The sequence below is a fragment of the Nelumbo nucifera genome, chromosome 2, assembly GCF_055504915.1.
Source record: "Nelumbo nucifera cultivar China Antique chromosome 2, China Antique-T2T, whole genome shotgun sequence".
NCBI classification, from domain to species: Eukaryota; Viridiplantae; Streptophyta; class Magnoliopsida; order Proteales; family Nelumbonaceae; genus Nelumbo; species Nelumbo nucifera.
The window spans coordinates 36,504,676-36,521,549 of NC_142650.1; the positions used below are offsets into that span (position 1 = coordinate 36,504,676).

Sequence of the window (16,874 nt, forward strand, 5' to 3'; positions counted from 1 at the left end):
CAGCAGGGAATCCGCGTTCAAAGCTTGTCACCTAGAACAATTTTTATGAGTGTCGCCCCTTTGTGCCCTATAAAAAATTGTGTATTTTGCATGTTACTTTGAACCATGCTTTCGATGCCGATGGAACACCCTTACAGTTACAGGAGGATCTAACTAAAAGTTATGAGGAAAGTTGTAGACATTCTCAGTAAAGTCGAGGTTTTAGATACTTTCTCGTAGGTCTGCAAGTCTATTACTACTAGTTGATATGAATGCCAGATCTTATTTCACAAATAACCAGAAGTAATTGCCAAGACATACCCCCAAAAGATTATTTCATCAACCTGGAGACAAATTGGATAATGGAATAAAACAAGAGTAAACAATTGTTCTTTACTGTACCTTGCGATCAAACTCTAAATCATGTATAGAAAAAAGCATAAAAATCCACCAAGATGTAAAATTACATTCTTCAATGAATATGGTTTCCGCTTCAGATAGTTTTAACTCCTGAAATATAGATTATGTTTAAGAAAGAACCAAGTCTCATTACACAGTAAAATTTGAAATTAAGAATCACGTATTCTACGCTTTTCCAATGAATGTCCTATTTGTTTCTCCTTTACAATTCATTGTAATTGATTAAAAAAACCCCCATTCTTATTTCTATTTATGATTATGATGAGCTTCTATATCGGGTTCTACCTTCCTTGTCTTGTTCTTCTTTTGCTGGTATTTGGCATATGAATACCACACACCACCAGCTGTGTTGATGACCAAGCCAGTCACATTCAGGGCATGTACTTGCACGCCACCAAGCAGGACAAAACCAAGGGTCTGGAAAGCATAGAAAAAATTTGTTATGTACATTTATGATTTAGTCGAACAATAGCAAGAAGAACAATGGTGGGTTTCTATGCCATAAATGAAGCTGTACTCACCGTGGAGCCCACACCCTTAAGCACTCCGACAATGGTTGTTGTCAGAGCCGAGTTGACTATGGTGCACAAGAACATGGTGAAGTTGAGAACAATGCCCATAACCAATGAAAGAATAAGCATAGCCAAAAATGAAAAAGAATTAGCCTGTCCAGGAAAAAGATTTAATGTATGTTAGAAATGGTTTTAACATATAAGGATGAAGCAAGCATGACAAACCCTGCAATAGGAATTCATTATCCCAAACTAAAATGATCGCATTTTCTAAAAATAATAGAAAATCAGTGAGGATATGGAAAAGAGCTTTTTGAAAAATAAATGAGGAAACTTCTTCAATTGACAACTTCCCTTGCATTTGGAAAATAGTGTTAAAAACAGTAGTTAGCAGGAAGAAAAAACCCAACTTTTTTAGACTAAGATTACCCCTGCGCAAGAAAAAATGGAATTCCCTCTTCTCATGCTATCCAGCAATAGAGTTCAAAAGTAGAGTAAAAAAAGAAAAATGTCTCCCTTGAGTATATGATAAGATTTTTTTTTTCAAATATCTTGGAGTTGCACCTTTAATGGCCATCCTCCAACCTTTCTTTTAAATCTAGGGTTATTTCATTTCATCCATCAAAAAATGGTCCCCAGAAGAGATCGAATCTGACAGAGATGAGATCATCAAGAAAATGAATTTCTTTAGAGGGAACAACCACAACGAAGAGGAGATAGAAGTCATCTAAGGTAGAAACATCCCAAAAACGAGTAGACCATAGCATATTTAACAACCCACCAGAAAACAAAAAAAAAAAAGAAAAAGAAAAAGAAACATTGAGCATCTATATTTCAACTTTCATTAGGAGGAAAGAACAAATAATGAGAGAATATACTAAGAATACTAGTCTTAGTAACATCTCTAGTTGAATAACAGGAAAGTACTATTGAATCCGGATGTTTCCATTGTATTTCAATATGACCTGAAATGCATAAACAGACTGAACAGCAGGAAGAGAGACAATTGCACAGCCTTGTGGCTTAATTCATACCTAGATTTTTAACCCTTGGTGTCAAAGTGAGTATATATGTTGTGTTCGTTGGTTGGCAGCAGGACCAGAGGCAATCATCTGGGGGGATGAAGTTTTCATATAACTAATTAAACAATAAAGAAAATGATGAAGGTTGCTAAAACCTTTTTTGCTGTTCACCATCATAGGGCAGAGCTTGGTGTTTGTTGTGTTTTTTCCTTTCATAATTCTGGCATTTGGAATATAAGTCGGGGTTTGAAAAGGGCTTGAATTTATTTCATCTCACTTGAAGTGATTTTTCTTAAATCTTTGAAGACAGTGAGAAAAAGACTTTGTTACGGAGACCTGTGAGAAGAGGGAGAGACCAAGAGAGTGAGTGAATGAGAGAGAGGAATACGAATGGTCTTTATGGGTGGGTTTTCGATCAAGGGCAATTTGGTCCAAAAAAAATTGTCCTGCTCATTATTTTTGCAATTATTTTCTAAATATAACTGAACTAATCTATAAATCAAACTTTATCATTTAATATGCCAAAAGCCTCAGGGAAAATTCTAAAGTGCAACATATTCTAAAACGTGTGAAAAGGGAAGACATGCCCAATACAAGTTACACAATGAATGCTCAAAGGACAAAACAATTTTGCAACAAAGCATAAAGCTACTTTAACCAGCACTGGCAAGAGAAGGTGGAAATGCACCAACCAAATTTAGGATGGTTCAAACAAACAGAAAAATAAGAACTAATCCATAAAAGCACAGTAAACACCCTTTCAGTAATAATGTCAGTGCTATTTGTTCATAGTGTAATGTAAAAAATAAAAAAAGAGAGAAAAGAACAAATTCCCCTAAGCTCAACCATCTTATATACCCCCCTCCTAACAATCAATTACACAATCATTCTTAAAGCCTGTTTCCCATCCCCACTTCCACCTAAAACTGCCAAAATGCTCTATCCACCTACATGAAGAATCCAATCAATGAACATTTTATTAGATTATGTCCGCCTTAGAAATCCAATAAATAATATATATACTTTCTTTTATCATGAAAGGACATTACTTGGTATAAGGGCAAAATCTTGGGCTGTCTAAGACCGCAGATAGCTGGGACCAACAATGGGTAATGGCTTTTTTTTTTTCTTTTATCATGAACAAAAGTTCTTTTATACAATCATATATGTCGTAGGTATTGGTTTTTGAAAGGATTATGCCAAGGTATGGATTTAATTCCACTAACTTAGAGACATGATAATCAACACAGAGACAAATTATTCTCAACTAATGACTAACTTAGGGCAGTTAGTCTTAATAGGTTGACAAGCAAATACTGCCCTATAAAAAGGGAAAATATGTCCCTATTATCAGAGTTACGACTCAAGATATATGCACGAACGCTTATAGAAACCATGGTTTAAAATGTCCCTAGTTTCCCTAATATTTCCATGACATATTTCCATTTCCATGGGTAGCGACACGAAATTTTACTAGAATCGACATTTCCCCAATGAACACTACCAGAACACAATAGGTGTATCTTGTTTCTGGGAATAGGTTTCAGTCACTCCATCCCAAATCTCCTTTGCAGTATTAGCCCACAAAATTTTTTTACTAATGTGAGGTAACATAGTGTTACACAGCCAGATCATCACCATGTAATTTTCCTGTACCCACCGGAAGGGATCTGTATCAAGTTTCTTCTCCTCCCCAATGATGTACCCCAGTTTCCCATGAGCACCAATGGCCATCTTGGTTGATTGTGCCCATTCTAGATAATTTGTATCATCAAACTTCACTGTAGTAATAATTCTAGACCCAAAAATATCACTACTACCTCCAACACTCAAACCCATGTTACCAGTGGACTTCTACTCGATACTCCAACTCTCCATTTTACTTCAAACAATTCAAAAGTAGAAAATAATTAGGTAGAGAGCCTCTAAGCTCAAATCGATCTCACACACAAAGGTAACAGACCTTTCCAAAAGAAGAAAACCCTATCCAGAGAAAATTCTCTCCTCCCATTGTCTCCCACCAGAGAGAAAAGTGAATCGGCCACTCCAAAAGGCCCAGAAAATTCTAGAAACCTAATTGCCCCCTATAGAATACCTAGAGAAGTCCAACAATACCTTAGTGCCCAAGATCAGATCAAAATTGAAGAGTCTAACTTGACTAGGACTCTTCCCTGCACTCCAGTCCTTCCTGATTTTGATGCCAAAACATAGATCACCCTCTTGATGACTAGATCACACCAAAAAATCCAAGAACTGGGCAATCTAAAGTAGATCGATCAGCCCTTTATCTCCTCATGCAATTGGTTGATCTAGGACTTCATGGAAAAAAACTTCAAGAAACCCTAGCTGAGCTCTGATACCAAGTAGAAAGGTGCTGAAATAAAGATGTGTAAAAGAAAAGAACATTTCTTGAAGAAGAAGAGAAAAAAGGAGAAAAAGAAGAGAAGAGATTTGAGAGAGAAAAGAGACAAATAATGCTGGCCGCCTTTTTCACTATTATTTATAGTCTAAAATAATAAAGAGTACAAAGACCAATATGCCCTTGTAGGGTGGCTAACACATAAAACAGCATAAAACAATTAAAATAACTGCTCAAAAAGGACCCAACAAGAGTGTTGTGGTCCCCACTTCCTATCTAAACAATAAATAATCAAAACTACCACTATAGACTACACAATTTGTCTAAAACCTCAACAACTTTTCTTATTGGTCAAAAATCCTTTGGTACTTTTGCCTCCTTGGGGATTAGACCAAAGAAAGTTGAATTTATTCCTTGAGAGATTTCCCCTTCATGAAAGAACTCATTGAAGACTTCCAACAATTCTCCTTTAATAAAGTCCCAACATTCCTGATAAAAGGCCAAGGAAAAACCATCCGTTCCTAGGGCTTTCGATCTTTCCATCAGAAAAACAACCTCTCTAGTTTCTTCAAGAGTAAAGGCACTCTCCAAAGTTGCTGACAAGGCTTCAGGCACTCTATCCTATTTAATATCTAGGAAACAAAGCTCCTTTCCCCTAGACCCATAAGTATTCCCTTAAAATTATCCACAAAAAAAATCTTTACAATCTCCTCCTTGGTTACCTCAAGACCATCCACTTCTAATCCAGTGATTAGGTTTTTTATCCTTCTATCACTATCTAAAGAATGAAAGAATTTTGTGTTGCGATCCCCTTCCAAAAGCCACTAACATCTAGATTTTTGTTTCCATGAAATTTCCTCCTTCCTCAAAACTTCTTCCAGCTCACACTTTAGCCTCCACCTTTTCCTCTAGTTGTTGCCAGAAATTTTTCTCTTCTACTAAAGTGATTTGTTTACCCTAACAGCATCTCTCTCTTTCTGATTTCTTGCTCATTCCTTGATGAACAGCAAGCATCCACTTGCTGTTCCATCTACCTTAATCACCCACAGCCCCTCATTCACCCCACAAAGCCCACCATCCTAAAATTAGTAGGACCCCTACCCCAAGTGACCCAAATATAGGCCCTGATTACTGTCTTTGATTCTACTGGAATCTACCCCCACTCTCCCAATTTCTGCTCCAATCTCTTCTAAATCAAAAACCAATTCTCTAGAATAAGCATCACAATTTCCTCCAAAATGAACATCAATAAGCTAAAAACCAATTAATATACTGGGATGATCTTCACAGAACAATCCATGTCATAAATGTCTGGTTTCAATAGAAACATAAATTGAGACAAACAGAACTACTCCCTTCTGCCTACTCTACAAATCACTTCAAAGATGTGGAACACAATAAAGCATCATCTACGCCCACATACTTCTGAACTGAAGCATTCAAGAGAAAAGTGTATTGCCTTTAGAAGAAACATTATACGCAGACTGATCTATATATACTTCAAATATCGTATAACCATGCAGGAAGAAGGGATGCATTATTTCCTTCTTCAAAAAAAAATCCTCTCCAACACCATCTTCCTTCGCAACATCATCAAGCTGCAAAAATGACTCCTCGCAATCAAGCATACTATCTCCTCTGAAGCCCTCAAGATTAACATACCATCTTCCTTTGTAACATTACCCAGTTGCATAAACTCATGATCAAGCATACATATCCCTTGAAGCCCTAAAGATCAACTGCATCATACTTCTTCATGTTCTTCCTTCAAACAATTTGTTGGGGTAACTAATTAGAACTTTATTCATTAAGGGAAAAGAATATAATGTACTTACAAGCTTTTCCAGGCATCCCCCTTCAAATCCAGTCTTTTCCTACATTTTTTTTTTCTTTTTCATAATTAACCAGGAATCATTTCATTAACATAAATAAGAATGTACAATGTGGACAGTAAGGGTTAAAGTTACCTCATAGAGTACAGATATTACAATTGAGACCAGTACAGTTGTTCCCTAACCCCTTGCCTGGCTAAAGAATCCGCTAGCCCATTTGCCTCCCTTGGGACCCATTGAAAAATTAATGTCATTCCCCTTAGTAACCATTTGATTTCCTTAACCACTTCTCTGTAGATCCAAGCCGCCTTCTTCTCATCCTTTAGCTAGCTAACCACCACTTGTGAATCCCCTTCAACAACCAACCTTTCCAGAGTACTTGTTTTGTATGTATACAAAATAATACAAGCAGTTCAGCTCTAAGGCTCTAAGGCTCAGTTTGGAAGACAATTCTTTTATAGAGTTCGCATCCCTTGTTTAGTTAAACTCTTATATAGATTATTAGAACACCTTTGAGTCCAAGTAAAAATTATCCCCACCTGTCTTTCTTTTATGCCTAAATGTCAATATGACATGGTATCAGAGAAAAAAGTATACCCATCTTGCTTCTCTTAAGAGATGTCTATAAATAAAGTATCGATATGCCCAATATTCCTAAACATGCATATCAGGCGTTTCTTTTTTTTTTTTGAAGAATAAAATATAAAATTTTATTAAAAAACAAAAACAGTTACAAGCTGTTCAGGTGTCAAGATAACACCCTAAATCAAAGCAAACAAACATCAAGAACTTCAGTTCAGACTGAACTGATTCACATTACAATTTTGAATCTCTAAAGTGTCCCAAAAATTATCAGCAAAGTCTGAAGGTCTAGTTTGCTCAAATTCTGGAAGAGACATGACCCAGCTTGTGATCAGTTTGCCAACTGAAGCCACAATCTCTTCAATGCTTCTTTCCTTTCCTTCAAATAGCCTCCTGTTTCTTTCCCTCCACAGAGTCAGCATACTGCAAAAAGATCTCTGTTGAAGAAGATGGTTGAAAGATGGTCCCAAAGAGGAAACAATAGAAACTCCAAATGAAATTTGCTAAGTGGCAGGAAAAAAAAACAAATGGTGTGTAGTTTCCCCATCTGACTTGCACATGTAGCAGTAGCTAGCCAAGCAAAACCCCCTACTTTTTAGAATATCTGATGTGAGGATGCTATCCATTGCAGCCAACCACGCAAAAGCTTCAATTCTTGGTGGAATTGGATTTCCCCATACTCCACACATTTGATCATTAATTACATAGTCCTTAATAAGGGCCATGTTAAATGATTTCACTGTGAAATTTCCTTTCCTGCACTCCTTCCACCACTGACCATCTTCACAAGCAGCAAAAATACTGGTCTGCTCCAATTTATTCAGCAATAAAACACATTCCTCCAGCTCTTGTCACGCAAAGGTCTTCTAAACTTGGGACTCCAAACCACCTTATCACCACTGACTTCATAGCATTGAGCCACAGTAACCCAAAAATCTATCACTTGTACAGTCTTGGGCACACATTACATAACTTCCCACCACCACTCCACTCATCCTCCCAGAACCTTACTCTGAATCCAACCCCTACATTGAAAACAAACCAGACCTCTAAAATCCTGGTTATAGCTCCTTATACCCTTCCATACACCCACCCCCATAGGAATTGGCTACCTCCCTTGGTTCCCACCCAAATCTCACCACCCCATACTTCCCTGCCACCACTCTTCTCCATAATGAGTCTCTTTCCTTTTCTAGCCCAAACCTCCTTAACCATTTACCCATCAGAGCTTTGTTGAATAGTTTTGTTCTTCTGAACCCCAACCCCTCTAAAGCTTTCGGCCTATAAACTTTCTCCCACCTTACTAGATGAAACTTCCGTGGAACCTTTGCACCTTCCCAAAGGAAGTCCCTCTGAATTTTTTCTATCTTATCAGCCACAGAAGTTGGTATTTTCAACAGTGAGAGGTAATGAGTAGGCAGACATTGAAGCACACTTCTTAGTAAGGTAATTGAGTAATTCTACCCCCCAAAGAGAGATATCTCACCTTCCACTTTTGTAATTCTACCCCCCAAAGAGAGATATCTCACCTTCCAGTTTTCCAATCTCATTTCTACTCTCTCTATGAGAGGTCTCCAAGTGCTGATACACTTTCTTCAAAGGCATTAAAATTGCAGGTGACTGATACACTTTCTTTTTTTAATTTTTTAGTTTAATATTTTTAAATGGGTTTATAATACTTATCTTTAACAATTAAACACATTAAAATTTCCAAAAACCTAAAAATAGGCATTTCAGTGACCCTCCAGAATGATATGGCGCTTCGTATCAATATTCTGAACCATGAATTCAAGGATTTGTGCTGCCAAACAATTTGTTGACTAACATAAAATCCTCACCCCCAATATAACCTTCAATTAACTCAAACTCTCCTGCTAGATGATGAATCTGTCAATCTGTTTGACTATCACTATCAACCTTGCCTACTGTCTTGAACACCAGGTTCACCCTTGCTTCTTCACCTTCTGCCTCTCTGCTCTTCTTGCCCTGAGCACACCCAGTTTTCTCTTGTTCTACCTCCTCTGATACTCTGTTTTCCTCTACTTTTCTTTCCTTAAATGCTCCTTCCCTTATCTCCAAAATGTCTGCCTCTCCTGACACAAAAGCACTGCACATCAAACACCAGACAAGATTTAACTTGCCTATCTGGCCATCTCATGTTTGATCTATGTAGACAAACTGGGAATTAGGTGATGGGGTTAAATCAAATTTCCTTCCGTGAAGTTCTAAATTCAGATTGTCTTGAACATGAATATTCACAGTCAAATATCCCAGATAAGTATGCAAGATATATGCTAGAAATGGATTTTTTCACAGTCAAATATTTGAAATACTAAATAGTTCCATTCAGACATAAAGTGATAAAGTTATGAAGAGTACAACTTATAGTCATAATGACAACCTCAAAACATAAAGATTCATCCCGCTATGGCATCTGTTTTCCAGATTGTGTGATGCTAAACAAATGAAAGAACTTGATAGTAGGAAGGATCTACTATCTTAAATTACAATGTAATACTGGCATTAAAATTGTCTGGCACTAGGACAATTGCCTCTAGGAAAGCTTCACAACATTGAAGAATCCAAAAAGAACATTACAGAACAACCCAAAGAAGAAACCTATCATGAATCATTCATCAAAAGAAAAACATCATTCAAAACCAGATATAGAAAAGCAGATTGAATATGCATGTTAAAATGGCATTAATCAATAAACAGCAAGTGCAGATACAGACCTCCAAACTAGACATAGAAAAGTAGATTCCACACAATATCACAAATTGTCAATGAAACATAGTCAAGCAATAAAAGCATAAAGGTTCTGACTCTCTGACCTTTGCAAATAATAATGACAAAGAATTTGGGAATTCTCCCGTAGCAATGATGAGAAAGAACAGAAATGGAAATGACAAAAAACCATTATAGAACATCAGCTCAACTGATGAAAGTCCATCCTCTGCACCAGACTTCTCCACCAGTACCAGGTACATAGTCTACAGATGCAACCAAGCATTTGTATAAGTATAACAATAATAAAGAGTCAATAAACATTCAAGCTCTGAAAAGAAATACTAATATATTTCATAACAAAGTTTTGAAGCTTGTTTTTATTAAAGAATGTACCATTTAAGTATGAACTCAACCTGGAAAAAAACAGAGGTCAGGGCCATGCTATATCCAAAGAGGTCAAAGGAGAAATCTCCCAGTGCTGCTATAATGACTCCAGCAGCAATGAATATAACTGAAAGCGATACCTGAAAACAACAGATACAAGCAACAGTTTGAGAGATAATTCCAATTTAAAGTGAGTTTAAAGAGATGCTTCAGTTGATGCTTTTGTACAAAATTTTCAAAGGTTCAGCCAAATATTAGATTCTGACAAAATGGCATAAAATCCCAGTTGATTAGTTCAGGCCAAAATTAACTAAAAGAAAAATTTCTCTTATTCCATGTAATATTTCCAAAGAAGAAAACTGACTCTGTCAACTATTCTTACACCATAGAAGGTTGCTTATTAGTTTTAGAAGCAAAAAATTAGAGATGCCTTTTTGTTTCAAAGAGAAGTTGATCCTAACTCCCTATTAACCTTATAATCAAACATGACATAATAAAGTGAGTGTGCACAGGCTATCAATCCATGGAATGGTTCTTGAATGATCAATAATCAATCACATACCTGTGTTGAAGGCTTCCCTTTTCCCGAGAAAATTCCAGCTACCAAAACAGCAAGCGGTGTAAGTCTTTTTAAGGCAATGTACATTGGAATGTTCACCCCTTTCAAACTGGCTAAAGCAAATGCAACATTTGCATTATAGAAAAACGAAACTGGGAATAGTTTCTTTGCTGTCACGATGTCAAATCCTCTAGCTTTTGTATGGCCCAACACTCGACCAAAGTGTATAAGCAAGGTTGTTGCCAATTGCTAATTCAAAGAAGATATATGATAGATGAATCAATAAGCAACAAAAGACAGGTAAATTGTTACAAAGAAAAAACACAAAGTTTCCTTCATCAATACCTGCAGGGTGAGAAGAGTCATAGAGTACCCATATTGCATCAGGATTGCCTTATTGATAAAAACCATGGCCATTGAAGAAATTCCATATGAGAACGCAGCAATCAAACTACAATCAGCATATGTAAACATAGATATAGAGTTAGACCAGTATAATTGACTTCTGTGGAAACTGGAGTTAAAAAAAAAAAAGATTCTAATCAAAGCCAACAGAAAAAAAAAGGAAGGGAGATTAAATTGAATCCAACAAAATATACATGTTGCACTACCAACCAACTCATTGATCAAGGCTGAAATTAAACTAATAATACATTTTCTTAATGGATTCTATCCTCTCCTAAAAAACATCTTTTGCCACATGTAGTTCAAAGTTTTTTTTTTTTTTTCTCTTCTCTGTATATGCAAGATCAAGATCTTGTAGTCGACCTGAGTAAAGGGCAAAACCACAACCAACAATTAAACCACCAATAAATTCTGTGAATCAAAAGAAAAAACAAGCTTAACAACGGCGTGCACTGAAAGAATAAATATGCATCTTGGATGATTCATCCATATTATCTCAAAGACTGGCCAGATGGCTTAGGATCTCAACATGCATCGTAAAACCAAAGAACTGGTCTACATATAATTGCAAAGATTTCAGAATCCATAAATTTAAAAACAAAACTCAGTTAAATATAAAATGACAAATACGTAGCATAGGCATGCAAAATTCTCTCCGGTATAATAATGGGAAAGCTAAACTGCAACCAGAAAAACAGAGAAGTTTGAAGAGACGAAAAAATAGGAACCAGAACCCAAAAAATAAAAATAAAAAACGCTCAAGCATCTTTACGTGAAGAATGAAGATGCAGAATCTACTTTCCCATTAAAATATCAACGCAGTTTTCTATAAATGCATCAACTAATGCAGATTCAGTAAAAAAGGCATAGATGGCACAAATTATAAGAAATAAAAAAGTAACCTCTTAAATGAACTCGTCTCTGCAATAAATCCACTTCCACTTTCCATGGCGATTATAGGGCTAGTAATTCCCCGGACCAAATCACTCAAGCAGATAGATAAAATCCAACCGTTCCAACTACATCATATAGAGTACGAGATTACTCCATTAACGCGAAACCAAACAAAATTCTGACAGAAACCTATAAAACAAAAAGGACCCAAATCAGTGCTGAATACAGAAACCCTAAATCTGCCGTGCAAACAAGCTCAGGCCAGGTCAAACGAATCGAAAACAAAGGAGCGCTGGAACGATCAAAAGGTTACCAGAGAGAGATATTCTTACATCGTTATACCGATTGATTGCAGAGATCAAATCTACAGAAGAGATATACAGGGACTTCCTTGGGAAGTGGAAGAGCAGGAGTGACTGCTCCCTTCTTTTTATTTATTTATTATTTATCGTCTTCTTTTCCATGGAAGTCGAAACACATGTCTTCCGCGGCAGTTTTTATCACATGAAGGTGACTTGCATGTGAAATGCGAAGGTGACTGGTGACTTCCCGACAATGTAATATAGTTTTCCCCGCCAGCATTTTAAGGACTGTTTGGTAGAATAAGGCTTTTTTTAATGCATTTCTATAACAAGCTCAAGTTATGAAGCTCCTAGAGTACCAAAGTATATTAGAAAAAAAAAAGAGTAATTTTTTTACAAACTATGAAACTCCTGGTGGATGTTTGGCTGCATTGCGTTTCGCAACTCGCAAGGGATTTGCTTCCTAGAAAATCACCTAGCGGTAAAAAAAAACGTTTCATGATCATTTTCCAGGAAAACGCATTTGATTCTATTTCTTGCCACATCAGCAATAAAAAAAAAAAAACAAAGTTTTTCTGGATAACACATTTGGCAGCGTGGCGTTTTTCCTTAGCGATTTCTTGTTTCTGACATTATCCCTTTCATCGCATGTGCATATGATGCACATTATTATTCTAACCCAACAGCATATATTTAAGGCATAGAAAATTAGAAAAAAAAAGGCATAATTTTATTCTAATCCAACAGCAAACGTATAACAAAACTTACTTAGAAATCTAAATAAATACTTTAATGCATATAAGTTTACAAATAAATAGCAATGTTTAAAAAAGTTTTAAGCAAATAAAATATAAATTTAAGTAAATATGATTTAAAGCATAGAAAATTAGAAACAAGTTAGATTTAAATATACATACAAAAATAGCTCAAAATTAGAAAAAAAAAAGTACTTTATTAAAAATATTATTAAAAGTATGAACAAGCATAACCCTTTTGCAACATGTACATAAAAAATACTTCCATTTGCATGAATACTTTAACAAATATTAAATTACAAATAAATAGTTGGGATTAAAAAGCTTGAAGTAAATAAAGCACAATTTTAAAGCACGGAAAATTAGAAAAAAAAACTTTATTCAAATATATATATAGACAGCACATCCCCGTTGTATATTGGGAACATCTCCCGATGATGACTTCATCAGGACTAGTACTATCATCGGGAGATGTTCCTAATACATGGAGGGGATGTGTTGTGGGGCATTGTGGAGAGGAGATGTGAACTCTATATATACATATAAAAAGTTGATTCAAAAGAAAATTATTTTATTAAAAATAAGGGTAAAATACAAAAATCTCCCTTGAAGTTTCTAACAATCATAAAAACCTCCCCTATAATTTCATTTTAGCAAATACCTCCCCTCTATTTTTGACAAAATCAACAAATACCTCCCTTCCGTCAATGACCAAGATGGAAAACATTAAAGAGATGACCATTTTTTTCAAAATACTTATTTTACCCTTTCTCGAACACTATTCATCTTCTTCCTCACACGCACAACGGCAGAATGGCAATGCACTCCCCCTTCCAACCTTCCCTCTTCTTTAATTTCCCTCTAATTCTCTCTCTCTCTCTCTCTCTCTTTCTCCAACAACGATAGAATGGCAGTGCATTGTTCATCTTTGTGTCTCCTCTTGTTTATTAATGTTTATGTCTCTGCTGATGAAACTATCTTTACCTTTCATCTCCCCAAATCACGTTGACTTGCAAGGTTGGAATGACCAGAGCAGCACCAAGAATCCAAGCAATCACAACAGCATCAACTATCTGAGCTCTGCTGATTCATCCCACCAAAAACCACAACCAACAAATACTTTCTTTGGTCCTTCACAATCACTTTGCTCGACCTCCGATACTCACCACTGAAATCTAAGCATGGTCGATAACCCAAACTAGTTGGCTGCTTCCAAAACTCCGTTTCCTCACCGTCCTCCTCTTCTTGGTGAACATCCCCAGTATTTGATCCTAGACCCATCACTTTGCTCGACCTTCGATACTCATCGCTGAAATCTAAGCATGGTCGATAACCCAAACCATTTGGCTGCTTCCAAACTCGGTTTCCTCACCGTCCTTCTCTTCCTAGCGAACGTCCCCAGCATTTGATCCTAGACCCATCTACGTAACCGAGTCCTTCCTCAAGATTAGCATCTATGACTGACCAATGAAGCATGGGTTGCGCAAAAAAGGCAATAGTGGGTCGAGATTGAAGCCCAACCTCAACATTCCGACGAAAGCAAAGAAAATGTTGAGGTTGGGCATTCCAATCTTGGTGCTGCTCTAGTCATTCCAATCTTGCAAGGATGAACAATGATTTTTTGCAAAAATAAGTAGCGCAAAGAATCGAAAGATGAAACTCTAAAACAGACACATTTACAAAAATCCCCTTTTACCAATGATTTTTTAAGGAACGTCTTTGTGGCTTATGTTATGTTTTATTTTTCTTGATTTAAATCAGACAAACTAAAGAAGAAGAAAGGGAGAGTAAGAGGAGACGTAGAGATGAACAATGCACCGCCATTCTACCGTTGTTGGAGAGAGAGAGAGAGAATCAGAGGAAAATTAAAGAAGAGAGAAGGTTGGAGGGGGGGAGTGCACCGTCGTTCACGTGTGAGGAAGAAGATAAATAGTGTTCGAAAAAGGGTAAATTAGGTATTTTAAAAAAATGGTAACCTTTTAACATTTTCGGTCTTGGTTATTGATGAAAGGGAGGTATTTGTTGATTTTATCAAAAATAGAGGGGAGGTTTTTGCTAAAATAAAACTATAGGATAGATTTTTATGATTGTTAGAAACTTCAGGGGAGGTTTTTGTATTTTTCCCTTAAAATAATTTGCACATGGATCCAAATAATCACATTAAATGTATATACTCAAGTTCAGGAAGAGTGTAAATAGTAAATTTGTACATGATACATGAAAACAAGAAATTTGTTTTTTTCTACTTTTAAGAGTCTCAATCTATAATATATATATATATATATATATAAAATAAAATTGGATATGCCATGTCAGCATGTCTCTTCTTGCTCAAAAACCCCCCTTCCTAATTTTCTTTTTTTTTATTTTCTTTTTTCTTATTCCACATAATTTCTAAAAGAACCAATGAAAGACAAAAATGTTTGGACTTCCAAAAACGTCTCCTTCTCTTTCATTTTCCAAGAAGCCTCTCTCTCTCTCATTAAAGCATGTTACTCATATGTTTCAAGTAGCAACCATTGATGGTGTAACAGTGGAAGGCATTTTGGGTTTTAAAGTGGGGAGTAAGAAATTGAATCTATGCATTTCATTTCTCTCCCTCTCCTTTTATGATTTTCTTATTTTCTTTTCCCTTTTATGATTTTCTATTTTGGTGTTCATTTCTCCTCCTCTCCTTTTATGATTTTCTACACCAGTCATAAATTCTGTAAAACCCACAGGCCACAACCACTCAATCTCTCACTTACCATTTATGGTTGGGATGAGATATTATCATTCGTTCCACTGCCACAGCATTTAGCTCAGTTGCATCTTTAGGAGTTTCTTTTCTTGAGGATGCCACATTGGTAACGGTTATATTTTCCATGCTTTTTGCCATGGTTTGAGTAAGCAACGTTAGTGCTGATGAATTAATTAATTGATGATGCAAAAGTGCTCTTAGGGCATATAATTATAATGATGCCCCTAAGTGATATTTTGGTAAATATTCATTCCAAATATTGTGGTCTATGGGAAAAATATTCATTCCAGATATTAAGATGTTTATATACACGAAATCATCAATTTTTAGTTTCAGGATCTTAGGTTTTTAGAATACGTGAAGCATAGGGGATGATAAACCCAAATCGGCCCTTTCAAATCTAAAAAACTAGCGGGGGCCTGTATGATATATGGGATTTGTTAAATGAAAGCTAAACAATAGAAAATACATAAGAGTATACAATTGTTTTATATTTTTAATTTTTTAAATAATTAATAATTACATATATTTTATATACTATTTTTAATATTTTTTATAATACAAAAATAATATTTAATTTCAAATAGGGTTGTTCATCAAACTGATTAACCCAACCAACTTGACCCGAGTTGGTCGGTTTTCTAGTATTTTCGATCAATTTTGTTTCAACAATTTCCCAACCCGACCAGGTTGGATCAGTTTTTCTTTAGCCATTTGTAAATCGACCAAAATGGAACGATTCAACCATAGGTATATATTAATATTTTATATTTTTAATATAATTTTCAATACACAAAAGTGGGAAAATTACCATATTTCTTAGTCTAAAATATTTTATATCATAAATTTAATTTTTAAATTTATTTTTAAAAATGTCATTGTATTTTTTTAATTTAAATTTAATTTTTTTAGCTTAAATCTTTTGAACTAATTGACAAACCAAAAATCGATCCAAACCAATACAACCTAAATTGGCCGGTTTTCACCAATGGTTGGTCGGTTTCAGGTGACCAACTCCCAACTTGACTAGGTCGATTTGCTTGGCCAAAATGCCTACAACCGAACCGAACCAACCTGTGAACATTCATAATTTCAGCTAAATTAATAGTCTAATCTCTAATAAATAACAATAGTTTAACCTCCAATAATTATTGAAAATTTATAGCGAAAAAACACAATTATTGAAAATATATTGATAATGAAAATACAATAAATAACTAATAAAAATACAATAACTACAAAATTACAATAAATACTAAAAAATATATTAAATTAGTCAATAAATAGTGTAATCTCAAATAATAGTTTAATCTCTAATAAATATTAACTAATAAATTATGAAAAACATACAATAAGTACAATAAATTAAATTTAAAAAGATAAATAACAATAGTTTAAT

The 16,874-nt window shown here is 35.4% G+C and overlaps 1 protein-coding gene across 2 annotated transcripts; it reads right to left on the minus strand.

Moving 5' to 3' along the window:
* Positions 1-480: 480 nt before the first annotated feature.
* LOC104612366 (UDP-galactose/UDP-glucose transporter 7-like) lies at positions 481-12,211 on the minus strand. 2 transcript variants are annotated; one of them, XM_010279759.3, is made up of 8 exons: positions 12,011-12,211; positions 11,687-11,867; positions 10,725-10,830; positions 10,383-10,628; positions 9,850-9,960; positions 9,541-9,699; positions 921-1,064; positions 481-816 (listed from the first exon to the last, which is right to left on the minus strand). In XM_010279759.3, the coding sequence occupies exons 2-8, from the start codon at positions 11,731-11,733 to the stop codon at positions 646-648; spliced, it is 984 nt and encodes a 327-aa protein (XP_010278061.1). In that variant the 5' UTR covers positions 11,734-11,867; positions 12,011-12,211; the 3' UTR covers positions 481-645. The 2 variants fall into 2 exon arrangements, with proteins under 2 accessions (XP_010278061.1, XP_088753649.1); XM_088897523.1 differs by having other exon boundaries at positions 11,992-12,131.
* Between the last annotated feature and the right edge of the window lie 4,663 nt (positions 12,212-16,874).

Coding starts and splice junctions, on each gene's coding strand:
- LOC104612366 (XM_010279759.3), bottom strand. CDS start 11,733: ATGGAAAGTGGAAGTGGATTTATTGCAGAGACGAGTTCATTTAAGAG. Junction 9,961..10,382: donor AAGGGAAGCCTTCAACACAG/GTATGTGATTGA, acceptor TGTTGTTTTCAG/GTATCGCTTTCAGTTATATT. Junction 817..920: donor TTAAGGGTGTGGGCTCCACG/GTGAGTACAGCT, acceptor TATGCTTTCCAG/ACCCTTGGTTTTGTCCTGCT.